Source organism: Sodiomyces alcalophilus (genome assembly GCF_042370955.1).
Source record: "Sodiomyces alcalophilus JCM 7366 unplaced genomic scaffold ACRALscaffold_6, whole genome shotgun sequence".
NCBI classification, from domain to species: domain Eukaryota; kingdom Fungi; phylum Ascomycota; class Sordariomycetes; order Glomerellales; family Plectosphaerellaceae; genus Sodiomyces; species Sodiomyces alcalophilus.
Genome location: NW_027263537.1, coordinates 1,370,024 through 1,392,339, shown reverse-complemented (window position 1 = coordinate 1,392,339; position 22,316 = coordinate 1,370,024). Strand labels below are relative to the sequence as shown.

Genomic DNA, 22,316 nt, shown 5'->3' with positions numbered 1-22,316 from the left:
ACACGCTTCGTGACACATGCCGTCGCGACAGGGGTTGGACAGGGGTCGCGTAAAAGTAGGGAAAGTGGCATCGGCCAGCCAGCAGCAAGTTGCGGCATCTACTGGAACCCTACAGGCCCCAACTTCCCTTCAACACATACCGACGATAATAGCCCACGAGAACACGAGGGGCAGTAGAAACGACGCGGACTTCATATCGTCCATACTGACGAACCATTCCGTTCACTATTTGTTTCCTTGCCATCCTGCCTGTTACATCTTCGCGTTTCCTGCTTGGCTATCATCGCTGATTATTAGGGGGCCCAACTTTTGAGTCTCCTTGCTCCATACCCGGAAAGCATCACTCGACCGGCTTCGATACACACCACCATGACGATTGCGTCCCACTGCTTGCCTTAATCTTCCTTCTTCCGACCATCGAGCGTGCCCATCATGGAGGTAGCGTCAACTCAAAACCCCAGTCCCAACGGGGCAGCCACCTTCCCTACCCTCGACCCCGAACGAGTGATTGAGCATCTCGCTTCCGTATGTGAGGTGGCTCTCGGGGCCGCTAGAGCCGACCTTGAAGCCCCCGGCAGTTTGCTTCATAGCAGCCAATATGCCGACACCATCCAGCGCTGTGCTCGTTTTGCTACCGATACCCAGGCCGCCTTGATCGTTCAGAAGGATGTGTTACCGTCCTTGACCGTCCAGGAAGGCGATAACGAGCCTGGTACGTCTTGATGGACAACAAACAAACCCCCAGTGATAGAAACTGATGTCTAACTATGACTTTTAACCGTGCAGAACCTCCCTCATATACGTATACCTTGACGAACGAAATTTCATCCTCAGCTACGACCGTGGCATCGCTCGCCATCGTAAAACATCGCCCGCACCCCATCGATCCCGCCGTGCCTTTGACATCTCAGATATCTCTCACTAATCTTCCCGGTCCGGCCACCCTTAATGCTACTGTCGGGGAACAGGGCCCTTCTACATCTGCTTTCGAGGTTCTACACTCTGTCGTTCACAATGCGCTGGCGCCGTACTTTGATGCCAACACGAGGACGCAACAATCTGCCGTCACCACGCGGGGCAGAGCGGATGTCGACTCCAAAACTGGTATTCCCGTGACGAAGAAGAGATGGAACGATCTGGAGCTGAGCTTGCTGCACCTTCAGCAGAACGTCGAGATACCCGAAGTCTCGCTCAACTTCCACTCGGTGGTTCAGACCGCTCTAAGCGAGGCCGACACCCGCCACACGAAGCCCACCATCGATTTCATCCCTGCTACCATTCTGAGCGACAGTCAGTTCCTCAACAACCTGCAGAGCAACGTCAATAACTGGATCAAATCCATCCAGGTCATCACCAAGATGACACGCGACCCTGCAGGCAACTCGCCGCAGGACTTCAAGTTTACAGCTAGCCAGGAAGTCAACTTCTGGCTGTCCATGGAATCGGCACTCGAGGGCATCGACGCCCAACTTCGGAGTGATGGGGTCACGTTGACCCTCGACATTCTCAAAAACGCGAAGCGCTTTCAGGCGACGGTCAGCTTCGTCGCCGATACTGGGCTGAAGGAGGCGGTTGAAAAGGTCCAGAAGTACAATCAGTTGATGCGGGACTTCCCTCTCGATGAGCTCCTCTCGGCCACCTCCCTGTTGAAACTTCAGGACGCCATCGTGCAAATCTTCAGCCACCTCAACAAGAAGCTGAGGATATGCCCGTACCCGATCCGCCGAGCCCTTCCGTTGGTAGAGGCCATCTCAGCCGACTTGGATGACGTCCTTCACCGACTCCTCCCCGGCACGGAACTTGTCAACCTCGACTACCAAGAATTCCAGACCATCATGCGGTCGTGCGGCGATATCTTCCGAACGTGGGACGATAGCATCAAGGAGTTTACCAATGTCGCTCGAGAGGTTACGCGGAGACGAAATGAGAGGTTCATCCCCATCAAAGTCAGCGCGCGACATGCGGAACTCCAAGCTCGTCTCAGCTACGTCAGCAAGTTCCGCGACAATCACGAGCAGCTCCAGCGCACTATCGTCAACGTACTCGGCCCCAAAGCGACCGTTGGCGGTGTTGTCGAGACCACGGCTTCAAACGGGGTCGTTGTTATGGAAGAGATGGGCGATGTGGATGCAGTAGAAGAGGTTAAACAGGCCTGGGAGGCCCTCCGGAACGTCGATCTCCTCGACGTGTCGGCCGAAGGCACCCAGCGATGGACTCGTGCCGAGAACCTCTACAATGAGCGCACCTCTCGCGTAGAGAACTCGATTATTTCGCGGCTACGCGACCGGTTGGCCACGGCGAAGAATGCGAATGAGATGTTCCGAGTCTTCTCCAAGTTCAACGCTCTCTTCGTCCGACCGAAGATCAGGGGTGCCATCGCCGAGTACCAGAACCAACTCATCGAGCATGTCAAGCAAGCCATCAACAGTCTCCATGAGCGATTCAAACAGCAGTATGGCCACTCGGAAGCCCATGCCATGGCGCAGCTGCGTGACTTGCCACCCGTGTCCGGCGCCATCATTTGGGCTCGCCAAATTGAACGCAAGCTTGACTGGTACATGAAGAAGGTCGAAGACGTTCTAGGTCCGGACTGGGCGCTCCATGCCGAGGGGCAGAAACTCGAGAATGAGAGCAACCTGTTCAGAAAGAAATTGAATACACGTCCCATCTTCGAGTCCTGGTTAAGCGATGTTCAGCGACGACAAATCTCCATCTCCGGTCATCTTTTCGAGATCCGTCGTGTCCGCTCAGCGGGCGGCGCGCTAGAGCTCTCGGTCAACTTCGACCCTCAAGTCATCACGCTGTTCAAGGAGACCCGGAACCTAACCTGGCAGGAGTATAACATCCCGCACTCCATCAACACCGTCTCCAAGGACGCCAAGCGTGTCTATCCCTTTGCAGTCAGCCTAATGGAGAGTGTCCGCACTTATTCTCAAGTCACGCGGCAAATTTCTCTCATGGGCGAGGAATCCGCCCTGCTGCACGGGTATCGGAATGATGCTTACGGTCTCGTTTCAAAGGGTGTACCGCTTCGGTGGGAGTCTTTTGTCAACACCCACGAGCTGTACTACCCGGGTAAATCCAGTGCCATTCTTCCTGCCGCAACCGAGTACGGACTCACTGGCCGAACCGCCGAAAGCAAGCATAGTCTCTTCATCCGCGAATTCGCTTCTGCCACGTCCCTCCTGCAGACCAAGACGGCCACCCTCGTCTCGATTCACGCTGCCATCGAAAAGGCGCTGTCGGAACTGAGCTCGTGTCCCTACGAGGCAGACGCTTTCGAGGCGCTACTTGAGACCATTCAGAAATCCGTCGACCAGCTGAACCTTGAGCAGTACGTTAATCTGCCGTACTGGGTGGAGAAGGTGAATAGAAAGATCAAGGAAATTCTCCTGTCGCGATTGCAACATGCCATTCAGTCCTGGATCGTGTCCTTCGAGGACGAGTATCTCGATGACGGCCCCCGCAAGAGAATCAACGAGAACGGTGGAGAGGCTGCCCCAATGGGCCCGACAATCAAGCGCCTTGTGCATGAACTTACAATGCGCAACCAAGTCATCTACCTGGACCCCCCCTTGGAATATGCGCGGGCCAGTTGGTTCGTCCAGCTTCATGACTGGCTGGGTATTGTTTGCAACCTGAAGAAAGTCAAGGCTACCCGGTACCAAATGACCCTCACCATGACAGTCTCCAGCGAGCCCCGTTTCGACGACTTGCCCGGGGAATGTACCGAGCTGCTCAGCCGCGTCTACGTATCTGTCGAGAAAAAGCTCCGTGAGCTCAACGCTTACGTCGATAAGTGGCTCCAGTTCCAGTCGCTGTGGGATCTTCAGTCGGAGCAGGTGTATGAGGTCCTCGGCGATCAGCTCTCGCGGTGGCTGCAGCTTCTCCAGGAGATTCGGAAAACGCGGCAAACTTTCGACACCCAGGAAGTCAGCCGCCGGTTCGGGCATATTACCATTGACTACGACCAAGTCCAGACGCGCGTGAACGCGAAGTATGATCAATGGCAGCACGAGATTTTGATGAAGTTCGCCAGTCGTCTCGGCACCCGCATGCGCGAAGTTCATGCGGATGTTGACAAGGCCCGTCGCGACCTCGAGATCCCTCGTCCAGATGCCTCTTCGACCGCCCAGGCCGTCCAGTTTATCACCATCGTCCAGAATTGCAAGCGAAATGTCAAGGCGTGGGCGCCCGAGGTTGAAATGTTTAGGCAGGGCCAGTCAACCTTGGTCCGGCAGCGCTATCAGTTCCCCAACGACTGGCTGCACATTGAACAGATTGACAACTCGTGGGCGTCCTTGACCGAGATCCTCGACAAGAAGTCGAAGATTGTCCAAGATCAGACCGACGCCCTCCGTGCCAAGATTACCGCCGAAGACAAGCTCGTCAACGACAAGATTTCTGAGATCACCGCCCAATGGAATGAAGAGAAGCCTGTTTCTGGTACCATCAAACCCGACCATGCCTCGGCGACTCTGGCGTCCTTCGAGACAAGGATCTCCAGTCTGCAGACCGAGTCAGAAATGGTGGGCAAAGCCAAGGAAGCCCTCGACCTTCCCGCGACGATGGACAACTCGTTGGTCGCCATTCTTGAAGAGGTCCACGACTTCCAGTCCGTCTGGTCGAATCTCTCAACCATCTGGTCCAGCCTCAATGAGACCAAAGAGACTCTATGGACTGCCGTGCAGCCCCGCAAGGTCCGATCCAAGATTGACGATCTCATCAAGAGCACCAAGGACATGCCAAGTCGAATGCGCCAATACGCCGCCTTTGAGCATGTGCAGACGATACTCAGAGGTTATCTCAAGGTCAACTCGCTTCTGTCCGACCTGAAGTCTGAGGCTATTCGCGATCGTCACTGGACCAAGATCTACAAGCAGATCCGACCGGGAAAGCGCTACTCCCCGGTGTCTATGACCCTCGGCGACGTCTGGGACCTCAATCTTGTTGCTACGGAGGTTGTCGTCAAAGACATTATCGCCCAAGCCCAGGGCGAGATGGCGTTGGAAGAGTTCCTCAAGCAAGTCCGCGAGACGTGGACCAACTACGCTCTAGAACTGGTCAACTACCAGAACAAGTGCCGTCTTATCCGGGGCTGGGATGACCTGTTCGCCAAGTGCAGCGAGAACCTGAACTCGCTTCAGGCTATGAAGCACTCTCCCTACTACAAGGAATTCGAGGAAGAGGCATCCTCGTGGGAAGACAAGCTGAACAGAGTCCACGTCCTCTTTGACATTTGGATCGATGTCCAGCGCCAGTGGGTCTACCTCGAGGGTGTCTTCACGGGCAACGCCGATATCAAGCACTTGCTGCCCATCGAGTCGTCGCGATTCCAAAACATCAATAGCGAGTTCTCGACAGTGATGAAGAAGGTCTACAAGCAGCCGTTTGTCATGGACGTTCTCGGCATTCCCAACGTCCAAAGGTCCCTCGAACGTCTGGCCGAGTTGCTCAACAAGATCCAGAAGGCCTTGGGCGAGTATCTGGAGAAGGAGCGCGTGTCTTTCCCGCGCTTTTACTTTGTGGGCGACGAGGATCTCTTGGAAATGATCGGCAACAGCAATGACACCCTTAGGATCGCGAAGCACTTCAAGAAGATGTTTGCTGGTCTCTCGGGGCTTGTGATGGACGACGAGTCGATCATCTCCGGCTTCACCTCGAACGAGGGCGAGGTGGTTCGCCTCAAGAAGGAGATCTCTCTGGCCAAGACGCCGCGCATCAATGACTGGCTGGCCCTTCTAGAGAGCGGCATGAAGTCGACGCTCGCCGAGCTGCTTGCCGAGGCCGTGGACCGATATACGCCCATTTTCGAGTCGGAGAACATTGAGAGGTCCGAGTTGATGGAGTTCATGGAAGCTTTCCCCAGCCAGATTGCCGTTCTCGCTACCCAAGTCGCCTGGACGACCGCAGTGGAGAAATCTCTTTCGGATGGCGGTTCTACTCTGCAATCCCTGTTGGGCAGGGAGGTCCAGGTGCTCCGGCATCTCGCTGATACTGTCCTGGGCGATCTCGAAGTCATCCAACGCAAAAAGTGCGAACAGCTCATCACTGAATGCGTCCATCAACGGGACTGCATTGAGAAGCTCATTAAGCTCAATGCTAACACTCCCACTCACTACTTCTGGCTTCTCCAGATGCGCTACGTATATGCGCCAGAGGGCGACTACATCCAGCGTCTCCATGTGAAGATGGCCAACGCCAAGCTGAGTTACGGCTTCGAGTACCTCGGTGTCCCCGACCGGCTCGTCAGGACACCGCTCACTGACCGATGCTTCCTCACTCTCACCCAAGCGCTCTGTCAGCGTCTCGGTGGATCGCCCTATGGTCCTGCTGGTACTGGCAAGACCGAGTCGGTCAAGGCCCTCGGCATTCAGCTGGGTCGCTTTACTCTTGTCTTTTGCTGCGACGATACATTCGATTTCCAGGCCATGGGCCGCATCTTCCTGGGTATCTGCCAAGTTGGTGCTTGGGGGTGTTTCGACGAGTTTAACCGTCTTGAGGAGAGGATCCTCTCTGCCGTCTCCCAGCAGATCCAGAACATCCAACTCGGTCTCAAGCAGGGGGCCGAAGATGAGACGGCGCAGATCGAGCTGGTTGGCCGCCAGCTGCGAGTGAATGCGGATACCGGCATCTTCATCACAATGAACCCTGGCTATGCGGGCCGCTCCAACCTGCCAGACAACTTGAAGAAGCTCTTCCGCAGCGTTGCCATGTCGAAGCCCGACAAGGAACTGATCGCCGAAGTCATGCTGTACTCTCAGGGCTTTAACCAAGCCAAGACGCTGTCCAAGCAGACGGTTCCCTTCTTCGATCAGTGCGCCCGCAAGCTCTCCAAACAGGCGCATTACGATTTCGGTCTCCGGGCACTCAAGAGTGTTCTCGTGAGCTCCGGTGGACTGAAGCGGGCGCGGCTAACGGTCGGCGACGGTCAGCTGGGCGCTGAGGAGGTTGTCGAGCCGGAGATTATTGTCCAGAGCATCCGCGAAACGATCGCCCCCAAACTCATCAAGACGGACGTGGAAATCATGGCGACCGTGGAAGAGGATTGCTTCCCAGGCATCGAGTATGTGCCGGCGAATCTGCAAGCTCTAGAGGATGCCCTTCGCAGCTTCGCCGCCGAGAGACAGTTGGTCGTCAATGATACCTGGATGACGAAGGTGTTGCAGCTGTACCAAATCCAGAACATCCACCACGGCGTCATGATGGTCGGCAATTCGGGCACGGGCAAGTCCGCTGCCTGGAGGGTCTTGCTGGATGCTCTGCAGAAGGTTGAAGGCGTGGAGGGTGTCGCCCATGTCATTGATTCCAAGGTCATGTCGAAGGAGGCCCTGTACGGCAACCTTGACCCCACTACGCGAGAGTGGACGGACGGACTGTTCACCAGCATTCTCCGGAAGATTGTCGACAACCTGCGAGGCGAAGATACCAAGCGCCACTGGATCGTCTTTGATGGCGACGTCGACCCCGAATGGGTTGAGAACTTGAACAGCGTACTTGACGATAACAAACTCCTCACCCTGCCTAACGGCGAGCGTCTCAGCTTACCCTCGAACGTCCGCATCATGTTCGAGGTGGAGACGCTGAAGTACGCCACTTTGGCCACTGTCAGTAGATGCGGTATGGTCTGGTTCAGCGAAGACACCGTTACGCCCCTCATGATGGTCGAGAACTATCTCGAAACGCTCCGCACGAAGCCGTTGGAGGATCTCGACGAGGACAGCGTCGCGACCGCACAAAACCCTGCCAAGGCCCTCGCTGTCCAGGAGCAGGTGGCAGAACTCCTCAAGGCGTATCTCACCGGGGACAACTTCATTCTGGATGCCTTGGATCAGGCTCGAAACTACAACCACATCATGGAGTTTACTGTTGCGCGTGTCCTCTCCACCTTGTTCTCGTTGCTCAACAAGGCCGTGCGCGACATGATCGAATATAACGCGCAGCATTCGGACTTCCCCCTGGAACCGGAGCAGGTCGAGGGGTACATCTCCAAGAAACTTCTTCTCGCGCTTGTGTGGGCTTTGACGGGCGACTGTCCGTTGGGTGATCGCAAAGCGTTCGGTGACGCCGTCTGTGGTCTCGCGAGCTTCGGATCTCCTCCCCTCGATGGCACAAGTTCCCTCATCGATTTCGACGTCACTCTACCCAAGGCCGACTGGTCCCCGTGGCAGAACCAGGTGCCCACGGTTGAAGTCAACACGCACTCCATCACCCAGACCGATGTGGTCATTCCGACCCTTGATACTATTCGCCACGAGGATGTGCTCTACTCTTGGCTTGCTGAGCACAAGCCTCTCCTACTTTGCGGCCCTCCGGGCTCGGGCAAGACGATGACTCTGTTCAGCGCCCTCCGCAAGCTGCCCAACATGGAGGTTGTCGGCCTCAACTTCTCCAGCGCCACCACCCCGGACCTCTTGATCAAGACGTTTGAGCAGTACTGCGAGTACAAGAAGACGCTGAACGGCGTCATGCTGTCGCCGACTCAGATTGGCCGATGGCTCGTGATCTTCTGTGACGAAATCAACCTTCCCGCCCCCGACAAGTACGGTACACAGCGCGCCATCTCGTTCCTCCGGCAGCTCGTCGAGCATAACGGTTTCTGGAGGACGTCGGACAAGTCCTGGGTCACCCTCGACAGGATCCAGTTCGTCGGTGCTTGCAACCCACCCACGGATGCCGGCCGTACCCCCCTGGGTGCGAGGTTCCTGAGGCACGCGCCGCTCATCATGGTGGACTACCCCGGCGAGGTTTCTCTCCAACAGATTTACGGCACTTTCAACTCGGCCGTGCTCAAGATCATTCCGACACTCCGCGGCTACGCCGATCAACTCACCTCTGCCATGGTCAAGTTCTATCTCGAATCCCAACAGCGTTTCACTCCGAAGATCCAACCGCACTACGTATACAGTCCTCGTGAGCTGACTCGCTGGGTGAGGGGCATTTACGAAGCCATCCGACCCCTTGAAACCCTGTCGCTAGAGGGTCTGGTTCGAATCTGGGCCCACGAAGCGCTGCGTCTCTTCCAGGACCGTCTCGTCGCCGAAGAGGAGCGCCAGTGGACCGACCAGATCGTGCGGAACATTGCCATGGAATTCTTCCCCACCATCGATGAGGAGAAAGCCCTTGGCGGTCCTATTCTTTTCTCCAACTGGCTCTCTAAAAACTATGTCCCCGTGGATCGCGAACAGTTGCGAGAATTCGTCAAGGCCCGGCTCAAGACCTTCTGCGAGGAAGAAGTCGATGTGCCCCTCATTCTGTTCAACGACGTCTTGGACCATGTTCTTCGCATTGACCGGGTATTCCGACAGCCCCAGGGTCACCTCATCCTCATCGGTGTCAGTGGCAGCGGAAAGACTACGCTGTCTCGTTTCGTCGCTTGGATGAACGGTCTCAAGGTCTACCAGATCAAGGTGCACGGCAAGTACTCGGCCGAAGATTTCGACGACGATCTCCGGGAGGTTCTACGTCGCTGCGGTTGCAAGGGCGAGAAGATCTGCTTCATTATGGATGAATCCAATGTCCTCGACTCGGGCTTCCTGGAGAGGATGAACACGCTCCTTGCCAACGCGGAGGTCCCCGGTCTCTTCGAGGGCGACGACTTTGCGGCCCTCATGACCGCCTGCAAGGAGGGTGCGCAGCGTCAGAACCTGCACCTCGACTCGCAGGAGGAGCTCTACAAGTGGTTCACGCAGCAGATTGTCAAGAACCTGCATGTTGTCTTCATAATGAACCCGCCGGAGGATGGTCTCGGCTCCAAGGCGGCCACCAGTCCGGCCCTCTTCAACCGTTGCGTACTCAACTGGTTCGGCGACTGGTCCGACCAAGCTCTGTTCCAGGTCGGCCACGAACTCACTCAGTCGATCGACCTGGACCGACCCAACTTCCAAGCACCCGATACCATTCCGGTCGCGTACCGCGGTCTCAACTTGCCACCGACGCACAGGGAGTGCGTTGTCAACTCGATGGTCTACATCCACTACTCCCTCCAGCGATTCAATGTCAGGCTGCAGAAGCAGCAGGGTAAGGTCACCTTCCTCACGCCCAGGCACTTCTTGGACTTTGTCGCCCAGTACGTGAAGCTGTATAACGAGAAGCGCGAGGATCTGGAGGAGCAACAGCGCCATCTCAATGTCGGCCTGGAGAAGCTCCGAGACACAGTCGACAAGGTGCGCGACCTGCGGGCCAGCCTTGCCGAGAAGAAGGCACAGCTCGAGCAGAAGGATGCCGAAGCGAACGAGAAGCTCCAGCGCATGGTGGCAGATCAGCGGGAGGCAGAGCAGAGAAAGAATACGTCGCTCGAGATCCAGGCCGCGTTGGAGATCCAAGAGGCGGAGGTGGCGTCGCGGAAGAAGATCGTCTTGGAGGATCTTGCCCGCGCCGAGCCCGCTGTTGAGGAGGCCAAGGCCAGCGTGAGCAACATCAAGCGGCAGCACCTGACGGAGGTCCGGTCCATGGGCAACCCGCCCCAGGGTGTCCGCCTAGCCCTGGACTCGGTCTGCACCTTGCTCGGCCATAAGGTCCACGACTGGAAGACCATCCAGGCGATTGTCCGAAAGGATGACTTTATCGCCAGCATCGTCAACTATAACAACGAAGGCAAGATGACAAAGGCCCTGCGTATGAAGATGCGAAACGATTTCTTGTCAAACCCCGAATTCACTGTTGAAAAGGTCAACCGTGCCAGCAAGGCTTGCGGTCCTCTTGTGCAGTGGGTAGAGGCGCAAGTCACCTATTCGGAGATCCTGGATCGCGTCGGCCCGCTCCGGAACGAGGTCGAGCAGCTCGAGGAACAGGCCCTCCAGACCAAGGCGGAGGCCAAGGCGGTCGAGAACACCATCAACAATCTAGAGGCCAGCATCGGCACGTACAAGACGGAATACGCGGCGCTCATCAGCGAGACGCAGGCCATCAAGGCCGAGATGTCGAGGGTGCAGTTCAAGGTTGACCGAAGCGTCAGGCTTCTGGACAGTTTGTCGTCGGAGAGAGTACGTTGGGAGGAAGGAAGCAAGTCGTTCGAGACGCAGATCGGCACGCTCGTGGGCGACGTCCTTGTTGCGGCGGCCTTCCTTGCCTACAGCGGTCTGTACGACCAGACGTTCCGAAAGTCCATGATGGACGACTGGCTGCACCAGCTCCAGCTCTCCGGGGTTCAGTACAAGCCACATAACCCTGTCACGGAGTATCTCTCGACGGCGGATGAGCGACTCGGCTGGCAGGAGAACAGCTTGCCGGTCGACGACTTGTGCACGGAGAACGCCATCATTTTGAAGCGGTTCAACCGCTACCCTCTGATCGTTGACCCGTCCGGCAGGGTTACCGAGTTCCTCCAGAACGAGAGCAAAGATCGCCGCTTGACGGTCACCAGCTTTTTGGACGATTCGTTCACCAAGCAGCTGGAGAGCTCGCTTCGTTTCGGTAACCCGATTCTCATTCAGGACGCAGAGCATCTTGACCCGATCCTCAACCACGTCTTGAACAAGGAGTACCAGAAGACGGGCGGTCGTGTGCTCATCCAGCTCGGCAAGCAGGAGATTGACTTTTCACCCGCCTTCAAGCTCTATCTCTCGACGCGGGACCCGTCTGCCACTTTCGCGCCGGACATCTGCAGCCGAACAACGTTTGTCAATTTCACGGTCACACAGAGCAGCCTGCAGACCCAGTCTCTCAACGACGTTCTCAAAGCGGAGAGACCAGACGTCGACGAACGCCGGTCGAATCTCATCAAACTGCAGGGCGAGTTCAAGGTTCATCTACGGCAGCTCGAGAAGCGCCTTCTCCAAGCCCTCAACGAATCGCGCGGAAACATTCTGGACGACGACAATGTTATCGAGACGCTGGAGACACTCAAGAGGGAGGCCGGGGAGATCTCGGCCAAGATGAGCAACACGGAGGGCGTGATGGCCGAGGTCGAGGAGATTACCAACCAGTACAGGATCATTGCCCGGTCTTGCAGCACGGTCTTTGCGGTGCTGGAGCAACTTCACTTCCTCAACCACTTCTACCAGTTCTCGCTCCAGTATTTCCTCGATATCTTCCACTCCGTTCTCCACGGGAATCCTAACCTTGCCAACGAGACGAATCACAACGTCCGCCGGGATATCATTGTGAGGGACCTGTTCGTCTCGGCGTACAAGCGGACGGCCTTGGGTCTGTTGCAGAAGGACCGTATCACGCTGGCCATGTTGCTCGTCCAGGGATCTCCCCAACCCATGGACAAGGGCCTGATCGACGTTGTCCTTGATAAGCGGGTGGAAGGCAAGGACCTGTCTACGGAGAGCGACGCCAGAGAGGAGACGTTCGCCAGGGCGAGTCATTTCAGCGCGCTCAAGGGAAGACTTGACAGGGCGTCCTCGGCCGATTGGGACAGGTTCCTTTCTGAGGAGCTTGCGGAGAACTTCGTTCCTGACATCTGGGACGAGGGCACCTCGGAGCATGACCGGGCGTTGCTGTCACTCTTGGTGGTCAAACTCTTCCGGCTCGATCGGTTTGTGCCTGCGGCCGAGCGGCTCGTCGGCCTCGTGTTTGGCGCCGACCTCTTGGACGTGGTGGAGGATCTGGGAGAGACGGTGGTACAGGTCCCGGCTACTAGGCCCGTGGCGCTCGTCTCCAGTCCCGGGTTCGATGCCAGCTTCAAGGTGGACAACCTGGTGGAGAGGATGAAGACCAAGTGCACCAACATCGCCATGGGATCGAACGAGGGCCCGGCGAGTGCGGACAAGGCCATCGGCAATGCGGCGCAGACGGGGTCTTGGGTCCTGGTCAAGAACGTGCACCTCGCGCCCACGTGGCTCCAGAGCCTGGAGAAGCGCATGGAGTCGCTCAACCCGCACCCGGACTTCCGGCTGTTCCTCTCCATGGAGTCGAGTCCCAAGATCCCCGTCAACCTGCTCCGGGCCTCGCGGGTGCTGATGTACGAGCAGCCTGCCGGCGTCAGGGCGAACATGAAGGACTCGATGTCGTCCTTGTCGACGCGGGCCGTCAAGAGCCCTGTCGAGCGCACGAGGTTGTACCTCCTTCTGGCGTTCCTCCATGCGGTCGTGCAGGAGCGTCTGCGATATGCTCCTAATCTTGGCTGGAAGGGCTTCTGGGAGTTTAACGACAGTGATGTAAGTTTTGGCTCTTTTTTGTTTCTCCTTGTCTTTTCTTGACTAGACATGGTAAATTATGCGGTCTGCTCACAAATTATTTTCTAATTTAGTACGAATGCTCTGCCTTTATCATTGATACCTGGGTCGAGAATGTGGCCGGCAGCCGCACCAACGTCAACCCCCAGAGCATCCCCTGGAACATGATCCGGTACCTGGTGACGGAGACGTACGGCGGCAAGATTGACGACGAGGCCGACTTTAAGCTCTTGAACCAGCTCGTCGATTCGTTCCTCACCCCCACGGCGTACGATATCGGGCACAGGCTCGTCGAGAGCACGGACGGCTCGGAGGAGGGCAGCCTCGTGGTCCCCGCCGGTACGACGCTGCAGGAATTCATGGAGTGGATTCACAAACTGCCGGAGCGCGAGCCGCCCACGTACCTCGGCCTTCCGGCCAACGCGGAGAAGCTGCTTCTGGTGGGCTTGGGCCGCAGCCTGATTGACAATCTGAAGAAGGTGTTGGACATGTTGGACGAGGGAGAGCAGCTGATTGCGGAGGCTGCGTAATGGGGACCTTTTTTTTGTGTTGAGCTTATGTGACGGGCAATCCTCATTAGCCTATTGCTTTGGTCATTTTTCTTTTTTGTCTTTGAATGTCTGGTTATGGTTTTGTTTTTCAGTCTTTTTAGAGGTGGTTTAAGAACGTGGCGGCGCATAGACGACCCTGTATTATGGAGTGCTTGCTCTCTGTCCTCTAGACACATATTATACGCGCGATACCCCCTTGAGCATAGCACTAGACAGCAAGGCGGGAGGAGCATTGAACTGAATTGATTGTTCTCTTGTACTGTATTTCAGCCTGGGATTCGCAGAATCCGGTGTTTGTTTGCATGGGACTGAAATAGGAGTCGATGTAAGGTCATGGAGAGAGAGGCCTTTCGTTCCCACAAGATCAACTATTTCGACGGTCCCCCGTCGTTGTGGTGTTGCTGAACCCAAAGTCTCCGCAATAGCTCCGGGGACGGATCAACTATTTTCCGGTTCACAGCTGCATGTACATGTATACACGGTTCTTGCTCGTACGTCAGAACAATAACAGCTTCAACTGCTCAACTACTCAACTGATTACAACTCTCAATATATCCGTTCCATCAATCAACTGGTTACAACCCTCAATATATCCGTTCAATCGTATCAATTTGTTACGTCCTAAACGCTACACGCGACGCTCCGCTGCACCATTTCTTTTGTTTCTTTCTCACCGAGTCACCGAGCGAAACTACCAACAGAGCAAAAGGGGCAAAGAGATATCCATTTCCTTGTATACCCATACTGCGATCATTTGTATCACATGGTCACCGGATTCGCTTCCTCCTTTGAAGTAGCTCCGGGCTTGGGGCAAATACGCCTGGGGCTATTCTTACGCTCCTCCACTTTGTCCGTCTTTGGGTCACTTAACCATCGTGTAACCCACCACTGCCCCGAGTCTAAGCCACAGGAAAAGACTGGGCTCCTAGGCGTTGGGTTCGAGTCCAAACATCAGCGTCGGGCCGGTTCAGTAACCCGCTTTATCCGCCTGTGATGAACAGAAAGCGTCACTCTGTAGCGCTTCGGGGAGGACTGCGATTGGAAGCCCGGGTTTCTTATCCCGAGTCACCTTGACTGTAAGATTTCTCGTTCGTCGCCTGTCTTTGGGTTCCGAACACTTACTTCGCCCGGTTTTCCCCGCCCGTTTCCCATAGCCACTTGCACGGCTTTGCCCGGCGGTTCTGTTCTGTTACTCCATACTCATCAACTGTGGGCGAGAGCGCCGTGGCTTCTTTTCCACGAAGAAGTTCCAAAGTGACCATGTCATCTGTTTCGACGGTTGCCGGTCACTCAGCTTCGGGTGGTCGCCGGCTGTTATACTGTTATATCCTTCTGCCATCCCTCTGGTCTCAGCCATGGCGGCCAATACCCCTTACCTTGACACGTCCAACGGTTGCCGTCCAACCGTTTCCCGCTTCACGCGACGGCTGTGTATGACAAGGTCTAGGGGAACCTCGAAGAAACGAGAAGGAAAAACACCACCACTTCACATTGCGCTGATATGACATGACTGGCAGGTCATTCGCATGCTCGTGTGCAGGAGCGCATGAGATGGGTTGCATGTGAGATGGACTACCATTCGGCGTATTGGGTATCAACACACCACAAACCTCACCCCCAGCCTACGGCGATTCGCCATTCACCTCCGCCTCCCCACCAGTGGCAGGGCCAATTAGCCTGCCTTGTATTTGGGCTCACAATTGCGGCACGTTGGCCGGGCGTGTCTGTCTGGCAAGGAGACCCTGAAACTGCCGTGTGATACTTGCAACGGGTCCCAGAAAAGGCATCTTCTCCGTGCGGTAATATGTATATGACAGGATCAGTTCGCTCTCCCCAAAGTCATCATGCTCCATGAAGACCTTTCTCCTTATCCGTACCCATCTTTGCAGTCGCTTTCTTCGCTCCACATGTAGCTAGCCCGCCATGCCTCTCCCAGCTGGGGGTTACGCTGGGGAGAGGGACTCGACGAAGCGACCCCGTGCAAAGACACTATCGGAATCCCAATGGGAACCTTACCGACGCATTATCCAAGAGCTGCACTGCGCGGGCTATACCCTCAACCATATCAAGCATGAGATGCGACACAAGCACAGCTTTGCACCAACGTCAGTACACATCTGCTTCAAGTCTCGGCGGGAGCCGCCCATGACTTACAATGGAGAACTAGCCACCGGCAATATGTGCACAGACTGAAGAAATGGGGTCTGAAAAGATATAACGCCGATAGGGGGGTCACTTCGTCGTCCGGGCCTGTTGGCAGCGACAACAACAAGGCCGCTTCGTATCCTGATACTCCGGGCCCCCTATCGGAGCCTAAATCGAAATTGAAATCAAAAACGCCATGCTCCTCTCCTTTTCACGGTCGGGTCCCTTCTGAATGCGGTTCCGATCGGTCACAGATATCCCAGCTATATCTACCCAGTCCTATATCTCTTGGTGCGCAAGCACATCTACAACCTCCCAAGCCCCAAGGTGAGCATGGGGGAACGTTCAACACCGAGGGAAGAGAAATAGATGGATGGGGCCACAAGCCGTGGGCTGCCACCTCTTCCGGCCAAAGGCAACAAGCGGCCAACTTCCTATGGGCACTATCTCACTATAAAGCAGCCTTTGAACTCTACCTCGACATCTTCCACTCCTTCCAACAACAGTCCTTTGGCCAGGATTTTGCCCTCCAGTCGATCATTACCGCCTGCGTTCGGTCCGCTGTAGAGGACGTGCATGTCACTGTGGTCCGAGATATCCTTCAACAGCAGGTCAATGCAGCGCAAGATTCTTCCGAGGCGTTGTTCTACCGGCTACTTGGGACCCATGGATTCCCTCGCCAGTCCCAGCATGGTGGCCATCGTGAGCTGGACGCATTTATCGCCATGACATACCTCCTTAGTTCCGATTCGGACAACTCTGTCACCTTGGCGAACCCGTCCCGATCCTGCCGCTCCATCGACATGATGGGGTATCTGCTCCTCAACAGGAGCATCAATAGATGGGCTGAAGCGTGCAGTGCGAGCGTCGACGGCCCGCTCCTTGCACCCGGCACGAATCACATGTTTTTCAAGCCCGACCTCCTCCACCAATACGTTCTTCAGCAGCCCCTCTACACGGGCTCACTAAACCAGCACACGACAGTACGCAGGTGCGCCATGTGGTGCAGCCAGGTACTGCGTAACAAACTGGAGAGTCGGTCTTTTTTTCTTCTGGACCTGCGCCCCTTTGGCGAGCCAGTCGAAGAGAAAGAGCACGCAGAACTCGTATGCCTTTTCTGGCATGCTCTCCATACGTTATATCCCCCCCAACGCGGCCCGCCTGCTTGGGCTTCAAGCTCGGAGCACGATCTTGGGATCAGCGCCGTGGAATTGCTGTCCGTCGTCTGCCGCCTCATCCTACGCCGGCCTGGCCGGCGAATGCATGCAGGAAAGGGCAAAGAGAAGGCGTCGCGCCTGGACTTTGAAACTGGCATTGCCTCGGGTGAGACTGACACCCTTGAGGTGGCTCTAGAAGGCGCACAAGCTCTTGTGATGCGCGGAGACGAGGAGCTCTGGAATGTCTTCCTCGCCGAGTTTCTATCAATGGACGACAATGGCAGCGCTGTGCACCCGTCGCCTACTTCCATTCCATCGCCCTTCGATATGGACGTGCCGAGAGACCTGCAGCGAGTCATCGTCGAAGCAGTTGGCATCGAGGTTCCATATCAGTACTTAGCTTCGCGGGGCTCTCTGCTCCCCGCTTCTACGGAGTCGTCTCCCCGCGAGCCGGAAGGAGAGCCGTATCCCGACGGTCAAAGTCTCGGTTTCCTTCAGCAAGGTGGCCATGATGCAGAGCCCTACTGCGGTCGGGACACGGACCACCGGGCCCTTTCCGTGTTTGGCACCGGAGACAGTTTGCGGCAACAGTACCGGGATTTCGACTATGGTTATCCCCTTGACATCATGTCCGCTGATGGCAGTCCCGCGATCGGCCCATTGGCGTCACAGACCTTTGTAAACGAGAATGCGCTCCTCGGTCCCAGCCCAGGTCCAAGTTTCGACGACCCGAACCCTTCTCCGCTCACGCAGCCCTTCATATTACCCTTTGACCAGGAGACCTGGCCCGAGTTTTGGGCCTCTCACGACTATGGGTCTTGGTCTTTCGGCAAGTGGCATCCCGATGGCCGGCCAGCTTGTGTCGACGACGCCTGATCACCAAGGGAATTGGGCCTAGTGAAGCTGTTTCCCGAGCACAGACGGTACGCAGGGGATGATGCACTATTCCGTGTCTGATTGCTTCGCTGCGATGGTCCTGCCTCTTGTTTCAAACCCGTTTCCTTTCATTATTTTTTTCGCATGTTGTATAGTCACTCCCCCTGGTTTCTGCCCTTCGCTCATTCACGGTATGGGAAGAAAATGGGTGGACTGGCCAAATAAGGTGTTTTCCAGGAAAGCCGCCAGTCGTTTCATCATGAGCCCACGAGAATACGTTGCACTGTCGGTTCGACTTTGGCGCTTGGCCTAAGCATTGGTGTCATGGCCTCGCAAAGTCCTCGCAAAGTCCCACCGTATATATCCCTCAAGAAACACATGCCGCTTTCAAACCGAATCTCGATTTCACAGACACTGTACACGTACTACGAGCCACAGTAAAACAGAAGAACCGGGAATTTTCAGAGACAACCGCAGGTCCAAGGGTTGCAAGTGGCCAGGTGACCCAAAGAACGGGGTGGCTGGGTGCCTTGAAGCGCGATTTGTCGAAATGGTGACGATGTGTGTGTCAGAGATGCTCCGGAGTGGCCAATGGCCCTACAACCGGAGGGGAAAGGTAGGTCAGATGTTCGGACGGTATCCGTAGTGGCTGGGGAGCTGCGGACTGAGGAGACGTTCGTCATATGTAAGGCGAGCATGCTTGTCGTTTCTAATTGGACCAGTAATATTCTCGTTCGTTTCTCCACTTCCTTTATCCGTGCATCGTATGTACCGGTACCAGGTCACTCTGTGGTCCCTGCGCTGCTGCCTCGGAGCTTTCAAAGCTTAACGGGTACGGTACCTACGACGGTACCTTGGCACTTGACTGTAGCTTCAAGTCGAAAAGTAAATACACCAACTGTCTTACATCGAGGTGCGATGTTACATATAATGCCCAGCGGCCAGCTTCGGTCGAGGTATTTGACCTCAAGGCAAAACGTCATTCCCACTGAGGTGGGCTGATAGAACCGCCTCGGTGATCCTACCTATTAAAAAGTACACCACTTCGTACATGCCAGTCCGAGGCATGGCCTTCCCACCGAACGTGTTATCTAACTACACAATGTGCGCGTCTGGGCTGAAGTCCTTGTTTGAGAGAAGTGTTAAAAGACTCTAATAAGGTAACCACTTCGCTTTTCCTTCCATACCGCCTACGGAGTAACTCGACAGGATGTCCCTCTCCGGGATACTTAGTATGGATATTGGAACAAAGTTCCCTTCCAGCCGCCGTTTCGGTTTGAGTGTACTCTCTTAACTTGCCCTCCTACAAACTTATAGCCGATTGTATAGTCAGGTACATAGGTACCATGGCACTATGACCAGTGGAGTGGTACACCAAGGTACAGTGTACCGACAGTACGACTACGCTCCTCGCCTACTTGCCTTGGTCTACCAATCGTCGCTCTTCCTACAATGGTCTTCTCCATTCGTACGACCCCGCTTTGCCTCCATGCCCGCTCCTCGATCCGTTCTTAGTGCAGTTCTAGCCTCCCCGTGGCGGCAAGCCTACCGATTCTTGGAGGTGGGGTTGGGTGCATTGCACGTACATACGTCAGGGACTTGGTACTCGCACCTCATACTTGCACTAGGACGTTCCAGCAATAAAAGCACCATCTTTATATTCAGCCCAGGTCGCTCCTCCCCTCCCTATTCCCCCTTTTCGCCTTGAAAGTTGACCCTCTCTCCTGTCGTGTGATATTCATTTCCCTGCACCGTAATTTACCACTCACGCCCGCGAGACTACAACACCGCTTGCGAATCCACCGATAGCTGAACGCCATCCCCATCGTCATCATGGACCGAGTCCACGCTTGTGAGCAGCCATTGCAATTCGCACGAGGTCTTCTGTAGGATGTGTATAATCGAGCTAATACGTTGCGATTCTTTTTGTTCGTCAGGGAACCCCTTCGCCAAGAGGGAGGCTCACAGCACTGTCTCCATCAACACATACAGGGTCCTCACCATCGCGTCCTGGTTGCTAGCTCTCATCGTTTCCGTCTACTACGTCTACAACGATCCTCAAGATGGCCACACAATTCGCAGGCGCATCTGGGATCAGAATGACCTTCATCGCACCGCCTTCACCCTGAACAGTATTATTGTCGATGTTTACTGGTGAGATCCCCCTCCCTTTCCTACGAAATACTCAAATGACTTGGCGGCTTGCATGACCGAAACGCGTCCCAGGAGTCGGGACATCCACGCCGACGTGGGTTATTGAGCTGACGCCACAAACCCCCAGGGCCGTTCTTTTTGTCCTGCAAGTCGGCTATGTCGGTCACCTCTTCTCCAAGAACGCCGACTACGTCAACGCCGCTGCGAGCGTTGGCAGCCACTTTATCCTTAACAACTTGCTGCACTTCGCCTTCGTCATGCTCTTCGTCCGCTCCCACTTCATCTGGGCTGAGGTCATTCTCATTATCAACTTCTTCAACCTCAGCTCGCTCTACTTCCGCCACAACACCTACCCGCGCTTCATCCACCTCCCCGTCGTCTCTGGTCCTCTCGCCTGGACTTTTGTGGCTATCTACTGGAATGGCGCCATGATGGTGGCTCGCCCCCACTCGCTCGTCGCCCGTGTCTTCGGCAACATCTTCATCTGGTCACTCCTTGCCTACGGCGGCTTCTTCATTGTGGTCTATAAGGTGGGTAAAAAAATCCGCGCCTCAAAGTCTCCACGAATTCTCGAGTCCTAATATGTGCCCTTCAGGATTATACTATGGGTTTCTCCCTCAGCGTGCTCGCCGCAGCCATTGGCGTTGGCCAGTTCTTCGACAAGCTCGTCGCCTTCCAGTGGATCTTTGCTTTCACGATCATGGCGGTCCTGTTCGTCTCCACGCTTGTCATTGCTGTCCCGGCTTGGACCGGCAGGGAGTACGGCTGGCTGAGCCGCACCAGGCCTTCGGATCAGGAGCGTGCCCCTCTTCTTGGCGACAACTGAGAAGCAACCTTGGCTCGTCATCCGACCGGCGATGCTGGGCCGGCCGCCTGCTGAGGTGCGTGTGTCCCCGAATATTTATTCTACTGTATCGCCTGGCGATGAGGGGAGGATGGGGTTGAGGGCGGAAATATTGTAATGGCTGGTTTGCGAACTCGAATTATTTTGAGACGGATCAAGATTCACCCCTTTGCTCTGTGTGTTGCATTTATGGTTAGTTCCACACCGTTGATGGATTTTCATAGCAAGGATCTGCGTGTCATTGAGTGCCGAGGGAATATAACAGGATGTAATCATTAGGTAGGACCAACTCGAAGCATTTTCTGATGGTTCACACAAGCCGTTGACCGTCCATGCGTCCATGACGTCAACGATGAAGGCCTTATCTTATCACACGAGTTTAGGTCCCAAAGGTACAACGTACCTTACAAGTACCTTCTATTATGGACCCACTTGGCTTGACCGAGCTCAAAGGACCGGACCCACCCACCAGAACTGGATCGTCTCATCAACCGTGTTTGCAATCACCATCCGCGCAAGGAAACTACCTCCCACATCACTGAGCCAAATTTCACGTTCAATGCTGAATCTTGTTCTGGGTGGTTGACGTGCACGCGTGCCTCTCTTTTTCGAGGGCCCTTACTCGTTCTCCGGGAGAATTAAACCCCCAAATGGGTCCCAAATCGTTTCCTTTCCCCCTCAACGTTGGGACCGACATTTGTCGTATCTCCCGGATATTTCGCATCCTCGCGGGACGCCACGCCGCGCGGTTCGTCAGCCGCATCCTGACGCCCGAAGAAATCGCCGCGGCGCCGATCACCCGGCTGCCTCCTACCCTCCCGACGGCGCTGATTGCCGGCCATGGATTGCGAGAGGGGTTGGACTTTTCCACGCTGAAGAAGACGTATCCGGATTTATGGACGCGGGCGACTTTCTTGGCCGGACGGTGTGTTTCCATCCTTTTTTACCTTTTCCTTTATCTTTAAGTGAAACGGCGAACATACACCTCATTTTCGAATGGCTCTTCTTCGTCTGCTCCTCCACATTGCTTGGGCTCAAGAGCCAACAAAATGTACTAATATAAGGACGCAGGTTTGCGGCCAAAGAGGCAACTTTCAAGGCTCATCCGTCCATGAGACTGTCGTGGCATGACATAGTCATCAAGCGGGCCGATAGCAGAAGCGAAGCTCAACTCGACGAGGAGGAGCGGAGAAAGGATGGCGAGCCAGAGGTGACCCCTAACGGGAGCGGGCCGCCGATAGCCGTGGTCCGGACTGGAGGGATGTCCGGGACGGAGGAGCAGACGGCCATGCTTTCGATTAGTCATGACGGAGACTATGCTACGGCTGTTTGCTTGGGTACGAGAACAGATGAGAAGCATGCTGAGGCTTAACTCGACAGCGACATCGGTATCACTGCCAATGATAAGGTGAACATGTCAGGTCAGGTCCAGGTTGTTGTCATTTGTCGGTGAACAAACTGTCAC

At 55.5% G+C, this 22,316-nt stretch overlaps 4 protein-coding genes across 4 annotated transcripts; all 4 read left to right on the top strand.

Moving 5' to 3' along the window:
* The first annotated feature begins 152 nt into the window (after nt 1-152).
* ACRALDRAFT_1041995 (uncharacterized protein) lies at nt 153-13,958 on the top strand. Its single transcript, XM_071015235.1, has 3 exons — nt 153-712; nt 787-13,106; nt 13,199-13,958. The coding sequence occupies exons 1-3, from the start codon at nt 433-435 to the stop codon at nt 13,652-13,654; spliced, it is 13,056 nt and encodes a 4,351-aa protein (XP_070873374.1). The 5' UTR covers nt 153-432; the 3' UTR covers nt 13,655-13,958.
* Nucleotides 13,959-15,447: 1,489 nt separating this feature from the next.
* ACRALDRAFT_1063213 (uncharacterized protein) lies at nt 15,448-16,137 on the top strand. The gene has a single exon (XM_071016757.1). It carries the CDS (start codon nt 15,599-15,601, stop codon nt 15,866-15,868), a length of 270 nt encoding a protein of 89 aa, XP_070873373.1. The 5' UTR covers nt 15,448-15,598; the 3' UTR covers nt 15,869-16,137.
* A 113-nt stretch (nt 16,138-16,250) lies between these two features.
* Nucleotides 16,251-18,586, top strand: ACRALDRAFT_1081421 (uncharacterized protein). Its single transcript, XM_071019157.1, has one exon. It carries the CDS (start codon nt 16,546-16,548, stop codon nt 17,851-17,853), a length of 1,308 nt encoding a protein of 435 aa, XP_070873372.1. The 5' UTR covers nt 16,251-16,545; the 3' UTR covers nt 17,854-18,586.
* A 958-nt stretch (nt 18,587-19,544) lies between these two features.
* On the top strand, nt 19,545-21,277 carry ACRALDRAFT_1063212 (uncharacterized protein). Its single transcript, XM_071016756.1, has 4 exons — nt 19,545-19,705; nt 19,791-20,007; nt 20,135-20,537; nt 20,603-21,277. Exons 1-4 carry the CDS (start codon nt 19,687-19,689, stop codon nt 20,831-20,833), a joined length of 870 nt encoding a protein of 289 aa, XP_070873371.1. The 5' UTR covers nt 19,545-19,686; the 3' UTR covers nt 20,834-21,277.
* Nucleotides 21,278-22,316: the final 1,039 nt, after the last annotated feature.